The 19024-nt window shown below is 42.8% G+C and overlaps 1 protein-coding gene across 6 annotated transcripts in view; it reads right to left on the minus strand.

Annotated features, from left to right (window-relative positions):
• Positions 1-2991: 2991 nt before the first annotated feature.
• The window catches only part of mcamb (melanoma cell adhesion molecule b), a 37552-nt gene continuing 21519 nt past the window's right edge, over positions 2992-19024 (minus strand). Inside the window, exons 2-18 of one of the 6 annotated variants that reach the window (XM_037081575.1) lie at positions 14385-14509; positions 14073-14295; positions 13253-13323; positions 13052-13139; positions 12743-12922; positions 11639-11769; positions 11418-11553; positions 11199-11311; positions 10429-10570; positions 10067-10194; positions 9445-9586; positions 8981-9100; positions 6734-6778; positions 6156-6282; positions 4892-5003; positions 4717-4720; positions 2992-3990 (exon numbers count right to left, since the gene is read on the minus strand). In XM_037081575.1, coding sequence (XP_036937470.1) covers positions 3932-3990; positions 4717-4720; positions 4892-5003; positions 6156-6282; positions 6734-6778; positions 8981-9100; positions 9445-9586; positions 10067-10194; positions 10429-10570; positions 11199-11311; positions 11418-11553; positions 11639-11769; positions 12743-12922; positions 13052-13139; positions 13253-13323; positions 14073-14295; positions 14385-14509 — 1946 coding nt within the window. In that variant the 3' untranslated portion in view covers positions 2992-3931. Of the gene's footprint in view, positions 4726-4891; positions 5004-6155; positions 6285-6733; positions 6779-8980; positions 9101-9444; positions 9587-10066; positions 10195-10428; positions 10571-11198; positions 11312-11417; positions 11554-11638; positions 11770-12742; positions 12923-13051; positions 13140-13252; positions 13324-14072; positions 14296-14384; positions 14510-19024 lie in introns of all 6 variants that reach the window. The other 5 variants (XM_037081590.1, XM_037081599.1, XM_037081584.1 and 2 more) reach the window with 5 other exon arrangements.

Consider the following 19024-nt stretch of genomic DNA (forward strand, 5'->3'; position numbering starts at 1 on the left):
TTCTGGGTAATGCTGTCTGTTGACTGGAAGCTATTTCCGCTAGTTAATTTGTTTTCTGTTCCTAGTTGCCTTGAGAAACTTCTTGAATGATGGGTAGTGGCCGGGGGGGAGGAGGGGAGGAGCAGCCCCCCCCAATCCTCAATACTGTACCAATGTCTTGTTGATGTTTCGAGGACAGCGTGTCATTGTATGATTTACCTTTTTTTTGTTTGTTTTTTTCGCACAGTATACCGATTTGTGCTTTGATACTGTCACTCTAAAGAAAAAGCAAAACTGTATAAAGTTAGTGATACGAAAAGAAAAAAATGGCTGTTTTAATTTTTTTTTTTTTTCCATTTCTGTACATGTATTTTTGTTCCAAAGGTTTTGTTTACTCGTGTGAATAATTCTTGTGAGCAGTGCCATACGTTTGGAGATCCTCACTATGTTTAAAAAAAAAAAGGCCTTTTTTTTTTTTTTTTTTTGAAGAGGGTTTATAGGTATTGATCTGTACCCGTTGATCTTTAAAAGGCGAGATTGTGCAGTATCGCTCATATTAATCTGTCCTCTCTGCCTTGTCGGCCGTGTCAGGCCTCATCTGTGAGTACAAGTGAGGTGCCGGATGTGTACCGACCACCCCCACCCCCCCACGGTACCCTCGGTCCCTGTGTCGGGGTACTTCAACTTTCTGCCAGAAGAGGGAGCCGTTGTTTCATGTAGCCGTGTCGCTTCTGTCAGTAAAAAAAAGGCATTCATTAACTTTTCGATGGTTTTTAAAGCTCATATCACTTTGGAAGTATGCACAGTGCTGTTAATAAAATGATAAGCAGAAGCCATCATGTGTTTTTTATTCTCTTCACATGTGTTCAAAGGTGTTTAGCTTATAGACGCCATTACTCTGAGAAATATCAAATCCAGACTGTTTAAAGTGGAATGTGTAATGAACTTCGAGGAGCACAAGACATCTTAGTGTTTAGTCTTTGCCTCTCAACTATCATAGTCGAGTTTAAATGACTTCCACTGTATTTCTTAGAATGAGCATACAGAGTCTAGTTGTGATTGCTCAATCATCTTGAGCAGTTAATTCATTGATTCTCTACAGTCCTGACAGGTGTAAATTAATAACTTTCTCTATATTAAAATACTTAGACTTTTCCAGTGTACTGTATCTACAAAAAGACAGACCTTTTAATGCATTAATAATGAAAAATGTGATATTACAACGCAGATGCTAATGTAAAGATTTGATTGCAGGTGTTCAAATGGAGCATTAGTTCATTGTGGTGAGAACAATGATGGAGCATATTAACTCAAGTATTGTGCGTAAGTACAATTTTGAAGTACTTGCACCTAAGGATATCAATTTTCTGCTGTACTACACTTTTAGAGGCAAATCTTTGACTTTTTTACTCCAGATTGTTTAACTTCAGTTACTGATTTGTAGATTGAATGTTGCATCAGAGCCAAAGAAGCACATTTTAAATTGATTTTATCAGCAGATGATAATCAGAAAATGCTGAATATTGCATTGATGATTGATTGACTCACAGTATGCAGAATATACATAGATACTATATATTTAATATTATTACGTTTTGTTTTACTTGTACTTCAGACACCTGTGTACTTTTATTTTTCAGGTACTGTACTGTTTGACTGTAAGCATCAAATACCATTCATATTGTGACTTTCACTTTTATCAAAGTAATATTGTAACATAATATCTTTACTTTTACTCAAGTATGACTTATAGTTACTCTTTTACAAACCTGAGTCTCCTTCTGGCAGACATGTTAGTCATGGTCAAATAGTTAAATGTCTGTTCCTGAACCCATTTCTGTGACCTTGAGGGAAATCTTCATGAAGTCCAGGGGAGATATAAAGGCTGCAGCACTACAGTGCTGAGAGAGTAAGAGTGCACTTGCAAGGAATTGTGGGACAGCATTATCTTCTGTCCTTTGGTAAAGGATGTTAAGACAAGAAGTATTGAAGAAACCCTTCCACCATTCACCATTCCATCCTCCTAAGAGAAAATGAAAGACTATTCACCTCGTAGACTAGTCTAAGCTGGTAAAGCAGAAGTTCTGATGGCTGCATTCCATTTCGCTGAGTCAGTTCAGGGCTCTGGTCACTCACCGATTTAGCTTACTGGGACACTTAATGGAACGGAGCCATTACTTCATCCATCAGCACCTTTTGTGCTTGGACAGGTCAAATCGTCCGACATGACGAGGGTCTGTTGGCGCTGAAACTGAAGTGGGTTATAAATGAATCTGCAGCATGAAGGTGCAGATCTGATGAACTGATGGTTTTGAAGGGTCAAAAGAAGAATTCTTGATTAGAAGTGAGTACAAACTGCAGGCTTGATACTTCAGTGATATTTCCATTCGTATTTTCTTTCTCAAAAGTGCACTAATGCAGTCGGTAATTGCATTAAAAACTCAAATCGGAGTTGACTTTCCAGCTAATTGACCAAATCGGTTTCAAATCTGAGTCATTTATAAAACTCTTGTGCACGCTGCATAAATCCCTTTGTGTACCAACACACTGCTAATAATATTACATTTAATTTGTCTGCAGGAGGGAGACAGTAAGACTCTGCCATAACAGAAAAGGTTACGCTTTATTTACAGGCCAATTCCTGGACATAATGATGTGATTTTGATCAAAGTTGTTAGTTGCATTATGGTTAATGTAGGATGAAATCATTTGCCGTATGCCGCAAAGATTTTGGCTTTTGTTTGTTTTTTAACTGTCCATAGATCAGTGGACTGCCATCCAAAACTTTTCGCCTACATTACCCACAATGCAACTTAATCACTGAGAGAAAACACTGTGGTGATTTTATCAGATTACATGCAGCTTCCTCTGGAGTCATAAAAGGCTTTATACTGTTTTTTTCACATGTGCAGTTGTACTCACCGAGCCCTGTAAACACATTGTAAGGTGAAAACTGGTGGAGTTACCCTTTAAATTGTCTTCATTTGGTTGAACACATTTTCAGTCCATTGCTTCTTTTCATTTAACAGTCAGTCTTTATTTGGTATGATTTTCAAAAACTACAAACAATGACCTTGTTGGTAAATCGGTTTGAACGTCATCAATGACATTAATTTTACATTAAAAGGCATTTTTACAGATATTCAAACATCCGAAACCTCGCAACAGTGGTAGTCCTAACAAAAAAACAGCAGAAAACAACAGAGCAACAGAGGGTGGGGGAGGGTTAGGTACGGACGATAACCTGAACTTAAGTGAGCACAGAGCGTTTGATTGTCTACAAACTGAATTTGCATACGTGGAGTCACAGTCACCCCGCCCCCCCTCAGTAGTCGCGTACTGCAGTTACCACGTCACTGGTCGTTGTGTGTGAGGGGGATTCTGCGTCTCTCTGGGATCAAGTTTCAGTCAACACATGAATTAATTAACTCATCAAAACAGATAAAGGAGGGCAACTTCATGCTGTGAATCGGATTCACCACGGACCAACGATCTGTTCAAACCCTCATCTTTCGCCCCTTGAAAGAGAAATAAAAATAGCTACAAAACTGCATCTCATTGACAAACAGAACAACTGGTTCACATTAGAGTAACACAACAACGACTGCATGAAGGATAAAGAAATCAGTGCACTGAACATTAAATATAAACAACAGATGATACAAAAGAAAAACAGTGGGGTTCGCAGACACTTTTATACGATTTGATTGAATTTTTTAAGGCATCCGTGGCCTTTCTTTGGCTGCCGGCTTCAAGTGAAACACATAAAAAAGGAAAGTCAAGAAAAACTACATGTAACTCTTCTGTGTCAAATGCCAAGCGGATTATTCACCCGTCTCGCAAAACAGAATCTTCAAACTGGGGAGCGTGAAGACGAGTGTGTTGGCGGAAGAGAAGAAAAGAAAAACAACCTACAAACGTGGATGATATGTGATTAAAACGCAGTTTGTTTTCAGGAGATAGAAGGCAACACTTTTTGGTGAGGCTGTGACTGGCTGTAGAGGGAAGATCCTTAAAAAAGAAAAAAAAAAACATTTCAGTGTACAGACTGATGCTAAACAGGAAACAGACAAACAATTTGAAAAATAAAATCAAAACAAGACATCTACCTGGCTCTCAATAAAGAGCTCCCAAACAAAATAAAACACTATCTGGTCATTTCAGTTTTTCGTTTTTGTTTTTTTTTCTTTTTTTTCTATGGTGTTATTTTAAATAAAGAAATATATACATAGATTATAATATGTACACTTGATAAAGAGCTGTTTCAGGCTGCTCTTCAGTGATTGCTTGGCCTGAGGTGATGCGTAGTCGGGTATAAAAAACAGTCCCTGGTTGAGGTTGTGCTCTGATTATTTTGTTCTATGGACAATCAGCAGTATACAAGGCTCATGGTAACGAGAAGTACAGGCTGGAGACAGTCCTTTGGTGTGGAGGGCCTGTCGTCAGAGTTACGTCACGGAGAGCTCAAATCATTTCTCATTAAAGCTTAGGAGCCAACAGAAATGTGCTGGGATGGAAAAAGGACGGTAAGCAGAAGCTGCAGCTCGGAATAATTTGAGTCTCGGCCGTCTGTCGTGATGTCAATCGACAGGCGGTGGAGCTTTTTTGTCCGTGACGTAACTCCGAGATAAGGAGCCGCGATGAAAGCTCGAAAGGCATCGGCCGGTTGGAGCCTGAGAAGGGAAGAACGGGAGCAGCTGCAGTCACCTCCTCACTTCTGCACGTCCAGGTACTCACCGCGCTTTACTCCAGAGGCAAAACAAGAGAGAGAGGAGATGGGCGGAGGAGATGTGGAAATGTTAATGGTGTAATCAGATCAGCAGAAAAACAGCATCATCTTTCAGGTCACCAGGTATCTATCTATCTATCTATCTATCTATCTATCTATCTATCTATCTATCTATCTATGTACCTGGTCATTGGGCGGCTGCTTTTCTCCGTTGACCCCGAGGAGCACGGCTTCCTCCGTGTTGTCGCTCTTCATCTCCACCACGATGTTATCTTTGTTGGACTTCTCTTTGGTGCTGTGAGGATAAAATGACACACTTCTTAAAGGCAAAACATACCTAAAATTAAACACTGTTCTGCTGTTGAACTGTGACACCAAGGATTCACTGATGAGACGTTCAGTCAGTTGCAGTCCGCAACCTCACCACTAGATGTCGCTAAATCCTACACACTGGACGCTAACATGCTTAACTTGTAAACTTGTACTTTTGCATCCGACAGCTGCGGACTAACGTTCATTAATTTGAAGTTGTGTTTCTGGTGTAATACTCACACTCTTTTTTAGCTCTGTGTTTGGTCACCACCAACTCCTGAGAGAAGTATGCATCTTGTTGGCTGCTACATGCTCATCTGTGTTCACCAGCTTGCCGCGCACTTCAATATGCCATGCTTAAGATGTGCTGAGGCTACATAGAGCTGAGGGGAACTACAGATGATGGTGATGATTATCTGTTGGCTCATCACTACAAGCTGCCAGTATGCCCACAAAATTGCCTAGATTGACGTTAAAAGTGCAATATGCAAGTCGTGTTTACTATGTGACTATTACCTCTCTTATCTGGTTAGCGTGCGAACTTCAATCAGACGTATTCCACACAACATCTCTGAATGACCTAAACTAAAATTCCTACACATTGCACCTTTAACTTATGCTATGTCCAAATTAGAAAAGCTATTTGGATCTGGAGACATCTTCAGTGTAGTACAGTGGTTGACAGCTCGGCACAATGATCGATCACCTCTGCAGCTGTTTAAACCTGCCATACAAGCCTACACCCAGCCCCTGTTCTCCTGTTCCCTGCTTCATAAAATATATATTCATTTAATTTGTATTTCTAACTTGATTTTAATTGTCTGTATCACTTTACAACTCGATATACTCGTGCGTTGATCCACCTGTTCTGCTGAAATAAACTGAAATAAATTAAGTTCAGTATTTTCTAATCATCTAAATGGACTATTGGTTGAAACAACATCCCACATAAGAAAAAACTATAGAACGTTTAGAAAATGTTTAATTTCTCTTCCATGCTCACCTTTTTTAATTTCTCATTCTGTCACCAGAAGCTAGTCAGAGTATTTTAGTACTTTCTAAAATATAAATGTGTGCCATGATTAACACTGGGGTTAATTAAGACATGTCAGATCTATACCCTTGCTGCACTTACAGGTCCTGCTTGCCGGATCGGCCACAGATCTTGCCCTTTTTGTAGAGGAAGTACAGCACGCTCCCCAAGATGGCCAGCAGCAGGATGCAGATGATGATCACTGCAATAATAACACCACCGCTGCTCTCTGGTGGAGAAGAAGCACAAAGACAACCGAAGGGTTACCCACTGCAACTGGATTACTGAATGAGACGGCTGTAGCAGGCAGGCGGTGCAGCATTCCACAGTGTGTAGCTACAGCATACAGCTTTTTTTTACAGTGCAAGTCTAAAGAGGGGTGCAGATCTAGCATCATTCAGGTGACCTAAACCTGGCAACCTAAAAGAAAAGGAAGGTGCAAAGTCATTCAGGAGTGAAGGGAGAGGAGGTGTGCTCATACAACAGCATGCACAGGAAAAGGCGAAGATGACGGTCTGGTGTTTTTTGCTCATCAGGAAAGAGGGAGGTCTGATGAATGCGGGGAGGTGAGAGAGGGAGGTGCTGTGGAGGAGAGGTGGATGGAGGCTTTTTGTCTTTGAGGTGGAGCAATGAGAGAGTCTGCAGCAGCAGCAGCAGCAGCAGCAGCGTCATGTACAAACCTTTCTTGACTTTTTTCTTTGGTGGGTTCGCTGTTTTGGGTTTGACTAAGAAAAACCACATGAGCACAATTATCAGTGGGTGCATTAAATAACTCATATCAGCCGGCCTTAAACACACAGACAGACACGCACACACACACACACACACACACACACACACACACACACACACACACACACACACACAGGCAGCAGAGGCCCCAACAGAATACAGCAAATGTTTAACTTAAATGATCTTATCTGTGATTAGAAGCTAAACATCTAGCCTGATTGGCCGACTGTGGTCAGTAGCACAGCAGTCATCTCCCAGAGCAGTCCTGCTTAATCTCATTTAACAAGCGTTTCGCCAGAAACGACAACCCAGAGCAGTTTTTCTCGGAGGGGCTGGAAGTTTCCGGCCATGACGTACAAGAGAGAGAGAGGGGAGGCAGAATGAGAGAAAACGCAAAACACAAGGCAGCGCCCGTAATGGGAGTCAGGAGACTCGCTCTGAGTGCATTTAAAGCATCAGCTGCTTTCTAGAGTCACACTGATGCACGTGTGTGTGTGGGTGGGTGGGTGTGTGTGTGTGTTTGTGGCGGTGCAATGTGTATGCATCTGCACGCCATAACGCTTACGGGAATGCGTCACACAAAGCGCTGCTGTGTGCAGAAGCAAACCGCCTCGCGTGCTGCAATCATTTCACACAATTTGTAGGACTCTTATTAAAAGACCACATATGAGCAAATGAGGTTTAATTACATAATAACTTAACAGGGATGAAAATAATATATGTGCCAACAATAAGACACCTTGCAGCGGTAACAGACCTCAGTATCACACAAGCCATAAATACCTTGTAGAAACCACAGTTTTTAATCACTAACCGGCACTGCTCTAATGACCTGTCAGTCATGCCAGTGCGCTAATTGCTGCAGCCTTCAAGAGCTTCCTTCTCTCCTCTCTTATTCTCGTTCTTTCTGTCTGACTCACAGAAAAAAACAGGCCGGGGAAGAAAGAAAGTCTCTCAACCATCTAACAGTGAACATGCAGATAGTAACCTTTACTGACAACTGAAGTATCCCTCTCAGTCGAGGCCTTCTAAGGGGATTTCCTTTGTTAAAGCCTTTCCTGAAAACCTTTTGCAGTTGACTTGATTCGAGTGGCGCTTGGCCCCGATCTGATATGGCTGTGTTGGCGTCGTTTGAGGAACACTGTAAATGAATGTTGCTCCAGGGCCATCAGTGAAACTGACCAATCAGATTTTCATTTGAGCCAGTAGGTGATTTAGGCAGAGGAAGTGCAGGGACAGAGGGGTTGTTGAGATGAATAGTGGGCTAACTGAACCTCTTGCTTGATACCATTTCCAGTTTTTACCCCTATGTCATGTTTCCGAGTGCTCCCTGGTCCCTCAGAACAACGTCACAATGGATGCTGGTTGAAATCTCCCCCCACTCCCCATCAAGTGGAGCAACCCCTCAAGACCCTCATACGTCATCAGTAGTCATTGGTGGTGTTTATGTAAACGGACGCCAGCTGACCATATAGAGAGAACACTGCTTCATTACCTGTCTATCAGCAGTACTTTATCGGCTAACGTTCATGCTCATACTCTGCCAGTCTTCACTGATATTAGAGGAGCGGTACCAACTGCAGCAACTTTGCTGCTTTAATGACATTTTCATTGTCATATGCCATCAAAGGCTAATGCAACATTGAGAGAGATCAGCATGCACGACTGTTATGCACAAATGAGCAGTAACAATGTAACATCAGTGAGCTGGCTAGTTCGCCACAGAGATGTCAGCAGACAAGCAACTATTGTTTTATGCTTGATATTAAGACCAACAAGCGATGTCCTACACGTTGGCAAAAGGGAGGGGCCGAGCTAAGTGGCAGGGGCAAGGGGTGTGTTTGGATCGGGCCTTTCTCTGACTGAGGTTTGCACAAGTTAGAATCGCCTGTCCCGACCATGGCTGTGTGGGTCTGTTTGGTCGTTGCCAGTGAATGAACCAAGCTGGGCCCCCCCGTTACAAATCGCCTACTGATTATAATTCTGTGACTTGCAGATTAAGCCTAGAAAAATACCCACATGGGAGAATTATCCTTTCTAACATGTGATAAGTTGATATTGATGATATTTTCCTCAACCTAAGCAACTATTTCCCTTGCCTAAACCTTACTACAGCTGAAGAGACACTCCTAGAACATCACCATTTCAGATAAACCTGGTGCTTGGTAGATAGTGCAGACTGACTGTGGTCTTACCTGTGGTAGAGGAAAGGGTAGTGGTAGTAGTAGGGGTACTAGTACTAGTACTAGTACTAGTACTAGTAGTAGTAGCGGTGGTGGTGGTTGCTGCTGTGGTGGCTGCTGTGGTGTGTGTAGCTGAAAACAGTTAGAGGCACAGAAAGGGAGGACACTCCCTGTTACACACTGGGGGAGGAGGGGGGCACATTTAACAGCGGCACAGCTTCACAACGTCTCGTCAGGAACAACAACAACATCAACAACACAACACTTGAAATGTCCGGAATCACAGGCATCACAGCACGTGGCAGAGCTCGAGGCCTTCAGACGAAGTTTAAAAATAAACGGCGGAGTGACACATACGACAAGGGCAGGAACAGAAGGGAAGAGTGGGGTGGCGAGGGGGACAACAGATAGAGACGTACACGCACATGAAACACAAACAGCACGGACAGGAAGCGCGAGCAGCAGGAGGAACTCACTGGCTTTGATGTTGAAGGTGAGCGCGTCAGTGCCGAAGTCGTTGGTGGCGTTGCAGAAAACGGTGATGTCAGAGGTGACCTTGACATCCACCGTGCTCTGAACGCCCTCGTCAGTCACCTCGTGGGATGTTTCATCTAGGACCTGGCACACAAACACGCCATTAAAGACAAAGAGGAGAAACAGGTCATAGGTCAGATTTGAAGAGTGGAATATATCTCTGACCAGGCCTGTCATGATTACTAGGTTTGTCTGACGATATGTTGTCCAGAAATGACTGCGATAAGCCGAACTTCTGTCATTTTAAGAACGTTTTTAATTGAAAGTTGGAATGTGAAACACATATTTAAATGGTAAATTGGTAAATAAACAAAAAATGAAAGAAAAGAAATTCACACAACCAAAATAATAAGTAGAACAGGCACTCTTTCGACACACTTGATCGAGGTCATGCACATATAAATAGGGTCCGTGATGTTATTATCGCACCAGGTCTGACACCAACTGAACAAAGTCTCAGAAACACCAGGTGAGAAAAGGCCCGTGGTGTTCAAGACATCAAATTGTTGACACTCAAATCCACATCTCTGTAGAAGCTGTGGCCGATCCAACAATGTCACGTACCTTTCCATCAGAGGTGGTCCACTCGACCCTGGGATCGGGGAAACCTCGGACCTTGCAGCGCAGGCTGACCGTCGTCTCAACTTGCTGCTCCATCTCTGTGTTGTCTGGCTTAATGATCTCTGGTTGGCCTGCAGACAGAGCAGCAAGAAAAAGGAACACTGAAACTTCTCTCATCACGACCTACAGCACTGTAGCTGATAACTGTACATAATCCTAATACACTAATACAATGTGCTTTCCTTTAAACCAAAAATAAAAAACATACATGAGATATTGTGTTAGATCATAAGTTCCACAGTGATACAACGGCTTGATAGAACACAGAAAGAGGTGTGAGGTTCAGGATCTGGGATCAGATTTACCTTGCACATTAATGTGAACCGTCCCGCGTGTTTCCATCCCCTCGATCTCAGGAACAGTCACCACACACTCATACGTTCCCGCTGTGTCGAACGTAGCATCCTTCACGATCAAAGTGTTTCCCTTTGAGATCTCCTTTCCGTCCTACACACACACACACACACGCCGCGAGACAAAAAGCACATTTATAATACAAATGAATGAAAAACAGATTACCAAAGTACTCGTTTTTAGTAGAGCAACATTTAAAAAATATAATCCATCAAAAATTTTGATTCCTATTTGTGGTGCTAACAGAATCAAATATTTTTATTCAGATCATTATCTTTGGCATTTTCCGCCTTTATCGGAAACAGTGAGCGGCAGAAGTGTCAGTGAGAGGGAGAGAGAAGGGTACGTCATGCCACACAGCTTGAATTGACCTGCATGCACTGGAACCACTCAGCTCCAACAAAAACAAATCTTATCAATTAAACAACAACTCTGCGGACTTCCTGATTCGCTTGCTTTTACACCAGCCTCGGATTCACTGATGTCTATATAATGCACTCCCACACTAATGGTTGAAACATGGCCAGCACCTCCTCAACTTGAGCTCAATGAGCACAAAGTCTGAGTCTAAGATAAGACGAAACGATATCCGCCTGAAACTACCGAGATGTGACAGTGATGGGTTTTCTAAATGAATTCTAATCACTGTGGGTGTTTGTACAGTGTTGAGACAAAACCTTGTTGCTGTTTGTGTAATTGCACTGTAAAGTGTGTACATGACCTTAAACCAGGCTGTGTGTGTGTCCACAGAAGACAGAGCGTTGCAGGTGGCCTTCAGCTCCTGTCCTTGGGAAACGATTGCCTTTTCAGATCTCACCACAGCAGGATCCAGATCTACACACACACACAGCAGGGAGAGAGAATTCAAACCGTACAGTCGTACTGCTGTAAAACGTTCTGTTGTCATGGAAAATAAATCAAATCAGTGCGGATTCCTTACAGTTGACAAACAAAGTGGTGTTTCCCGGGATCTCCTGAAAGGTCTCCATGTCCGTAGAGATGCAATAGTAAACTCCACTGTCAAGACGGGTCACGTTATGCAGCACCAACGTATCTTGATCTGAAGCTAGCTCCTTCTACAAAAAGCCAAAGCAATCTGATCAACACAACACATCCAAAATCTGCTGACTGAGCAGGTATAAACTGTGTCGCTTTTCTTACTTCCCCATGCTTGAATGAAATAATTGAGGATGATGGATTCCCATTGCCACGGCACTGAAGCTCGATCGAGTCCCATTCCTTGATTTTGCCCTTCGGTGACTCCACCCAAACACTTACAGCGGTGGAGGGGTCTGAAACAGGGAGAGGAGTTCACAGTCAACACGCAACCCTGAACTTTAAGTTGTAGAAGGTTTCATGTGGCAAATTAGACCTGAACCTTCTTCAGTCTACAGAGAAGTTGAAGCAGTGGCAGAAACATTTTTGACTATACGGTAAAGGCTTTTTTTGCATGTGCAAGCAGATATATTTCTGCCTTTCTGCACAAAAATGTACTTATTCTTTGTTGTAGAAGGAGTCCGAGGCACTCAAGAGGGTGATGAATTAAAAAGCCTTTAATTTTTCATTGAATTATAACAGTGCTGAAAATGGTCTCATGGTTTCATTTATAGGTTACATGTCTAACAATCAAGGTTTAACTTACCTGTTCATACTGATCATATGACTAATTGCTAGCTGATAAATGAAACAGTCCAAAGGCGACCATTCTCTATTTGCCCCTGATTAAAGGCCTCAAAGGCTGAAATGTGTGTTATTATTGTTTTTATGATTCAATAGCCAATAAATCAGAAATTAACAGCTTTTTAGCTCATCACCCTCTTCGGCACCTCAGACTCCCCAAAACTGAAAAGCACCGGAGGATGACCATTTTGAGCACCCGAGCAGCTCTCCTTGCTCACAGTTTGTTGACCGACCTAATTCTCATTGTCTGAGAATCATTAGGGAGAGCGTCGCCACAAAGAATTTTTCTATTAAAGAGTAAAATCCTTTTTGTTTAACCAGAGACAGCTGGTCTCTCACCAGACTCCAATAATTAACAGTAATTTTATCATCATAAAATACAATTCACAAACATCATAAGTTTAAACCATCACCAGCTCTGGTCTTGTTGAAGCAAACTATTTGTGCACTGCGCTGGATGTGGAAATAGTCTGGCTCTACGTGCTCTCTCTTGCTCCTCTCATGAGAATTAGGTCAATATGGAGAAGTTGGTGTTACGCTTGTTTGCATCTTGTTGTGGAAAGAAACATGTTGTATGAGGCTCACAGTATACAGTGATGTTAATACGGTTGGTCTCAGTCATCCTGATTCCTCCGGGGACAAAGTACGTGACCTCGCAGTAGAACTGATCATCTTTGTCCTCCTTCGTCACCTTCATCCTCAGCTCACTCCTGACAGAGAACAGTTTGCTGGATTCGACTGTGACGCTGGGAGCTATTTCCACCTCTAAAAGAAAGAAACATTCGCAAACACACAAGACAGGATGAGGAAAGGGAGGCAGATGGAGAAAAAGGCATTAAGTAAGCATAAACTAGAACAATGTACAAGTGCATTGCAGATGTCGATGCGGCTCACCATCTTGAATGGGGCGAAGTGGCGTGTTGTTTCTGTACCAGGTGATGTTCGGCTTGGGGAAGCCATTTTTTACCTCACACGTGCCGATCTTTAGCAAAGGAGAGAGAATGAGAGAAGATCAAATCAGAGAATGAAGCTGTAGCCTGATAGTCGTTAAATCATTTTGACAGTCTGACGCTCGTGAGTCAGAGCTCCTTTTACCTTGGATGGGTTTTCTTCATTGACTGAGATCCCTGTTTGTACGCCCTCGATGGAAGGAAGGTCCGGTGCATCTGCAGAGGAATTAACAACTGAGTCATCAACTAGAAATAGCTCAGAGTTCTGGCAGCGGATAGTTTAGGGTTTAAAACGATTGTTGAGGTGAAGATGAAGCGTTAGTGATGAAGGCAGTTGTTAAGTTGTCTAAAAGCCATGTTTTTCTTTCAAAAAAAAAAATCGCCAAAGTTACACCACCTGGTGCAACCAGCAGCTGTAAAAACAGGTGTTATTGTTGAATATTCAATATTACGACCATATACAACTAACAATGTATGTATTCCATTAGTAAACATAAACAAACCTTGAAACAAAGCTTGAAATAGTGTCATTTCACCCGAAAAAAGTTTTTCCTTCTTGTATTGTAAAAAGAAAACAGCCGTAGCAGCTACAAGCAATGTTGAAACTTTGGTATTTAGTATTGTTGGTAACACTTGTGGCCATTGGGAAAACTGGGCATTTTTTATTATAGTCCCATAATAAAAAACACTTCTGTCTCCAAAACAAACAAGATGGCGACGGCTAAAATGCCAAACTTGGGGCTTCAAAACAGTTACTCACAAACCAATGGGTGATGTCACAGTGGGTGTCCCACTAGTACCAGGTGCTAGTCACTACTTTTGCCAGTGGAAAACCAAAAAAAAACGGAAGTGAGTCGCGTGAAACAAAGCTGTGTCACGCAGTGGAAATGAGGCAATTGTGATCAGTAAATTCCAAGCGAAGCGTGAACATAGCAACAGTATAAAGAGTTCAAACTGAATCTTACCAAACACTTTCAGCTTTGTGCATCCCTCCCCGGCTCCCGTCAGACTTTTGATGAGACAGATAAACTCCACTTCGTCCTCGACCTGCACGTCATTGATAGTCAACACCACAGTCCCGGCGGATATGGTGCCATTCACGCGGTCTGTGAATTGTGTGCCTCGGTCTGCGTATTTCATGGTGGAGTCCAGGTAGTAGATCTGTTGCTTTTCACCTGACCGAGTCACCTAAAGGTCCATAAATTTCAATCACATGAAACATCCCATGTAAACACACAGTATAGCTCTCGTTGTGTTTCAGGCTTGATGAGACTCACATAGAACCAGTGTATCCTCAACGCTCCGACACCTTCAGTCGATGTGAACATGCAGTTGATCCGAGCCTCTTCCCCCGAGTACACCTCCACTCTGTCCTCCATGTTCACCTCCACATCAGCCCACACTGAGAAAGAGAAAGAAAATATGGCTGCTGGTAAATTTTACTGATCAGCCTGTCATTAAATATTTGCAATTTTCCTCCATTTCTTCAAAAATCACGTCCATCATGTTAGCTTCACACGGCCTTTCTGAATCGTCATCTACATCCATGTTTCACACAGTCTGAGGCTGGTGTGAGTCTTTCACTCACAGCTGAGCTGCGACCGGGGACATTCATGTTTTGTGTTAATGTGACTGGTCAGATTAACTTATATCAAACAGTTATTATCAACAATTTACAGCAATGTGAGAACATTTTGCTCTACGGCAGAGGGTAAACTGCATCACTGACAATTTATGGGTCAAAGCAATCATTTGGGCCTTCTTGTTAATTCAGTTATACCTGAAGTTCTTTGTTTCAGTGTGGCTATTTGTCCCGGCGACGTACGTGTTCTGACTAAAGGAGACAAGTGGGGATGTAGTAATATGTGTGTGTAATGTGTTAGAGCACCACCATTACTGACTATTTAAAGATAATTGAGACTTCATAAAACAACAACAAGTGACCTGATATTTATTAGTGAACAACGTACAAATAACATGACTCCATAAAGTACCTCAAACCTTTCTGTGCTGAAATCTCTTCAAAATCTATCAACCGAAATACCAGCCAGTGAAGCGTCAATGAACTGAACCACAAAATGGGCCGCTGAGACTAATTACTACCCTCCTTACAAGAACCTGAATTATGCTTTAGAGACAAACCACTTCTGCGTCCACACCCTGTTGACACAAACACAAAGAAGGCATGGAGGCAAAAGACAAGAGGAGCAAGTTATGGTGGGTCAAAGCGAATAGAGAGAGAGAGAGAGATGCTATGACAGGAATGAGAAGCCCACCCATGTCCACATTAATGTGCTGCATTCCACCATGTCACCCTCTCGCAGGAAGAAAGGCTCAATTTACAGGCAGCATAGTAGCCCCACTGTTCCTCCATGATCTGTCTATGAGGAACGACTGGTTTTCCCCTTCCAGGGTCCCTCGCTGTGGCTCATCCTGCTAATCTATAGGAAGGACCCCCATTTGCGCTTCACACATATCAGTAGATGTATGAGATGCCAACGAGAGCTGTAGCCCGGAGGTGACGAGGCTGCCAGGTTTGATTTAGCTTTTCCAGAGCGTCTATTCATTGTGTTGGTGAATGTAGCTCTTATGGTGGAAGAAGAAGGAGGCGACGGCGGGAAAATATCTGCGTTTATGTCGTTTAAGTGCTGCTCAGAAGAATGGAAATGTGGCTCATCTGTGTCCTGCGATGACCCTTTTTTTCTACTCAAAAAGCACGACAGACACAAAAAAGACACATTTTTTTACACTGTATATCGTTTTGTTGATGTTTGACATTAGAAACAGTCATTTGGTTAAACGAGGGCTGTAAGTAACAGTTAAGTTAGTTATTGATTAATTGTTCAAGATATCAGCAGATTTATTCATAGAACCTTAAGTGACTCATAGATACCAGCCACCTGCATACGCCCGTTTTTTATAAGTGTAATCATGATTTCCTAAACAATTGACAAAAAATGAATTGAAGGAAACGCAAGAAAGAATTTCCTGAATCTGTCCCTCTAACCGGATCCGTACCAAAAGTTAATGCGATCTGTTCTGAGCCAAGACCCATCCTCGATCCTCGAGTTTCGTGGAAATCTGCTCAGTAGTTTTTGTGCAATCCTGCTGATGGCCACAAATAAACATAACCTCTTAAGCAGAGGTCATAAATTATTCAATTGTTTTACTAGATTTTTAAATGCACTGTACTGTCTCTGGTAACCAAAGACAATTCATTCATGGAAGATCAGACGCGTCATCTCGTAGTTAAGTGAGTAAAGTCAGGCTGCTTGTTAACTATCTTATTTCAGACACACCTCCCTGAGTCTCTTGTGGCATTTCATTCTACCATCATCTGCACAGATGACAAACATTTCCTGCTTCTCCCTCAAACTCAGCCTCTGACTGTTCCTTGACCTGAATCAACAATAAACTTCACCCCCTCCTTCTCTCCCTCACCTCACCTCTTCGGTACCCCCCCCCCCCCCCACCTGCCTCCCCCTCTGCTGTGTGTTGCCGTTTACCGTTGGCTAATGGAGCTGGACGGATGCTTTCCTGTTAAAGAAATCCAATTAGACTCTCCAACATAGACATTTCCTGGCCATTAGCGATGGAAGGCACAACGCTGACTCACTGCCGGCATCCCATCCCCCCACCTGAGGACCTACCCGTAGTGAGAGACAGGACTCGCGAAAGGAATGAAAAATTCAGATTGAGGCTGGCATCAGACAGAATGTTTGCCCGTCCTGTCTGACAGCTGGAGTCTGTTTGCTCGTGGGGATCTCAATCAAATCTCGTTAGTAATTTGACCGGTTTTCATCGCCACAGTCCATCAATCAGTGCGGCTGGCGCTCCAAGGCCTCCCATCGATCCTCTCTGATGATGAGAGAGCAGACGTTGGAGTCCGCTGGATAATAGTCCTAAATCAGTATGACAGAATAAAGCTGATCATCCCCCTCTGACAGCAGCATGCTGGGAAACCTGGGCCTCTCCAGGTTTATGAGCTCCCCTCAGCAAATAATATTCTTTCCCCCAAAGTGTGTGTGTGTGTGTGTTTGACCCAGAGACAAAAATTTCACATGGCGAGAGTGTGATTTCCACAAGAGAGGGGAATGTGCCCTGTCCACTGTAGTGAATATCTGTTTCTGACCCCCGACCCAGAGGAGAGGAATTCCAAACATATGGAAACTCCGACTACGATGATGTGTGGCGAAAACAAAAAACGTATTCCATAACAAGATGACTTGCGTCTTCGATAACGATGTGACAGCCTTGTGTGCGGTGTACGTGATTATCATGCGATGCGATCAGACAGAAAACCTGGAGGCAAAGTTCAAATAAAAGGCTCCGCTTGACAAGAATGCATTCAGCTCCTCAGAGGATTCGAGGAAAGCCCTTAGAAGAACGGCGCTGTTTATATTCCTGCAGATAGACACATCGAGACTTATTGGAGAAACACTGCAGATTAAAAGGGATATTATGCTTTGATTTATTGAGCTAACTGAGTCGAGGGTCACACGCATACACACAGAAGCACACAAAACATCTCAATTAACGTGTCGGCGCTGATAATGGAGCTTCAAGTAGGCCCCCAGTCGCAGCTGCAAGTGATCTCTCGACGGGAATAAACGTCTCGGTTCAGCTGTTCAAAACATGGCTCATCCCACAAAGACCATGGATTGTATTCAAAGGCACTGTGAAATTAGGTGCACTTAAAGATAAGACAAAATAACCCCCCAAACACCTCTTGTAAAGTAGAGCAGAGGCAGACACGGATCAAAGACAGTGTTATGTCTACAATGAAGGCAAAGCCTTTTGTCTGGATACACAATCAGTTTCTGTCTGCGGAGAGTCGTGATAACAAACACTTCCTGCCAGGCTCTGAGCTGCTGTAGCTGCTTATCCACACCAGTAAAATCTCTTCACTCTTCACTACACTTCATGTAGAGAAAATCACCTCGGCAGTAAAGGTGTCTGGATAATTTATTTCGCAACATGTTTGAGCGTATAATTCAAATGTCTCCTCCTCTGACAGGTACAGCACACTGATCAGATGTGCCATGTGGTCATCCAAAGGCTCAAATCTGGTCTGACTTCCTGTCCATGAAGGTGACAGGCTGCAGTCGACCTGGCCTCTCTCTGGCGACTGGCCCAGACCACAGATTGTCACAGGCGAGGGACACGAGGGGACGTCCACACTCAGCACGTTAACTGCCATTCAGAGCAGATTACCGGCCTGCTCTCTTTGTGACCTTAACCTGACCGGGAGGCAGAATGGTGACACCACGTTGTCCCACATTGAGTCACTTTTGTCCTTTCTTTTATTCTCTTTTTATGTATGTATTGATTACAATGAACCAGAACCCCATGAATCCATCAATCAGCAGATTATAAACCCAAACCATTCTAAACCCAACTGGCTGAACCAGTGATGAACCATAAATTGTACCTTTTCTCTCTACCAATAATAAAGTGCTATGTTTTATGCCTACTGTGTATCTTTTAAAAAACGTTATGGCTTAGGAACCAGTAATTTAGATGTGACCAATTAAATATAGGAGATTTTTTTTTGTATCTAATACTTGAAATAAATCATGATCACTTTATAGGATCTGCTTCACTTAGATTCACTGATGTGTGACAGTAAACATGAAAACATCTTGATATAGCTGCTGTACTGTACTGTGCTGTATGAATATTAATACTGCACTGACAAGATGAACCCATATCATGCCAATCTATTGATTAAGTCCAATTGTTTCTTGTGTAAAAACAGGGAATGCTGGAGGTGAGGTCAGAAGGACACCGAAATCACTGTGAGCACCCAGAGCAAAAATAAGGCAAAGAGGCCGACAAACTGCCATGACATTTTTCATATGGATGAACAGACCAACACTGATTTCCTCAGACCGTGCTGCCTGTTGACATAAAAAAA

The sequence above is a fragment of the Acanthopagrus latus genome, chromosome 2 (assembly GCF_904848185.1).
Source record: "Acanthopagrus latus isolate v.2019 chromosome 2, fAcaLat1.1, whole genome shotgun sequence".
Taxonomy (NCBI): Eukaryota; Metazoa; Chordata; class Actinopteri; order Spariformes; family Sparidae; genus Acanthopagrus; species Acanthopagrus latus.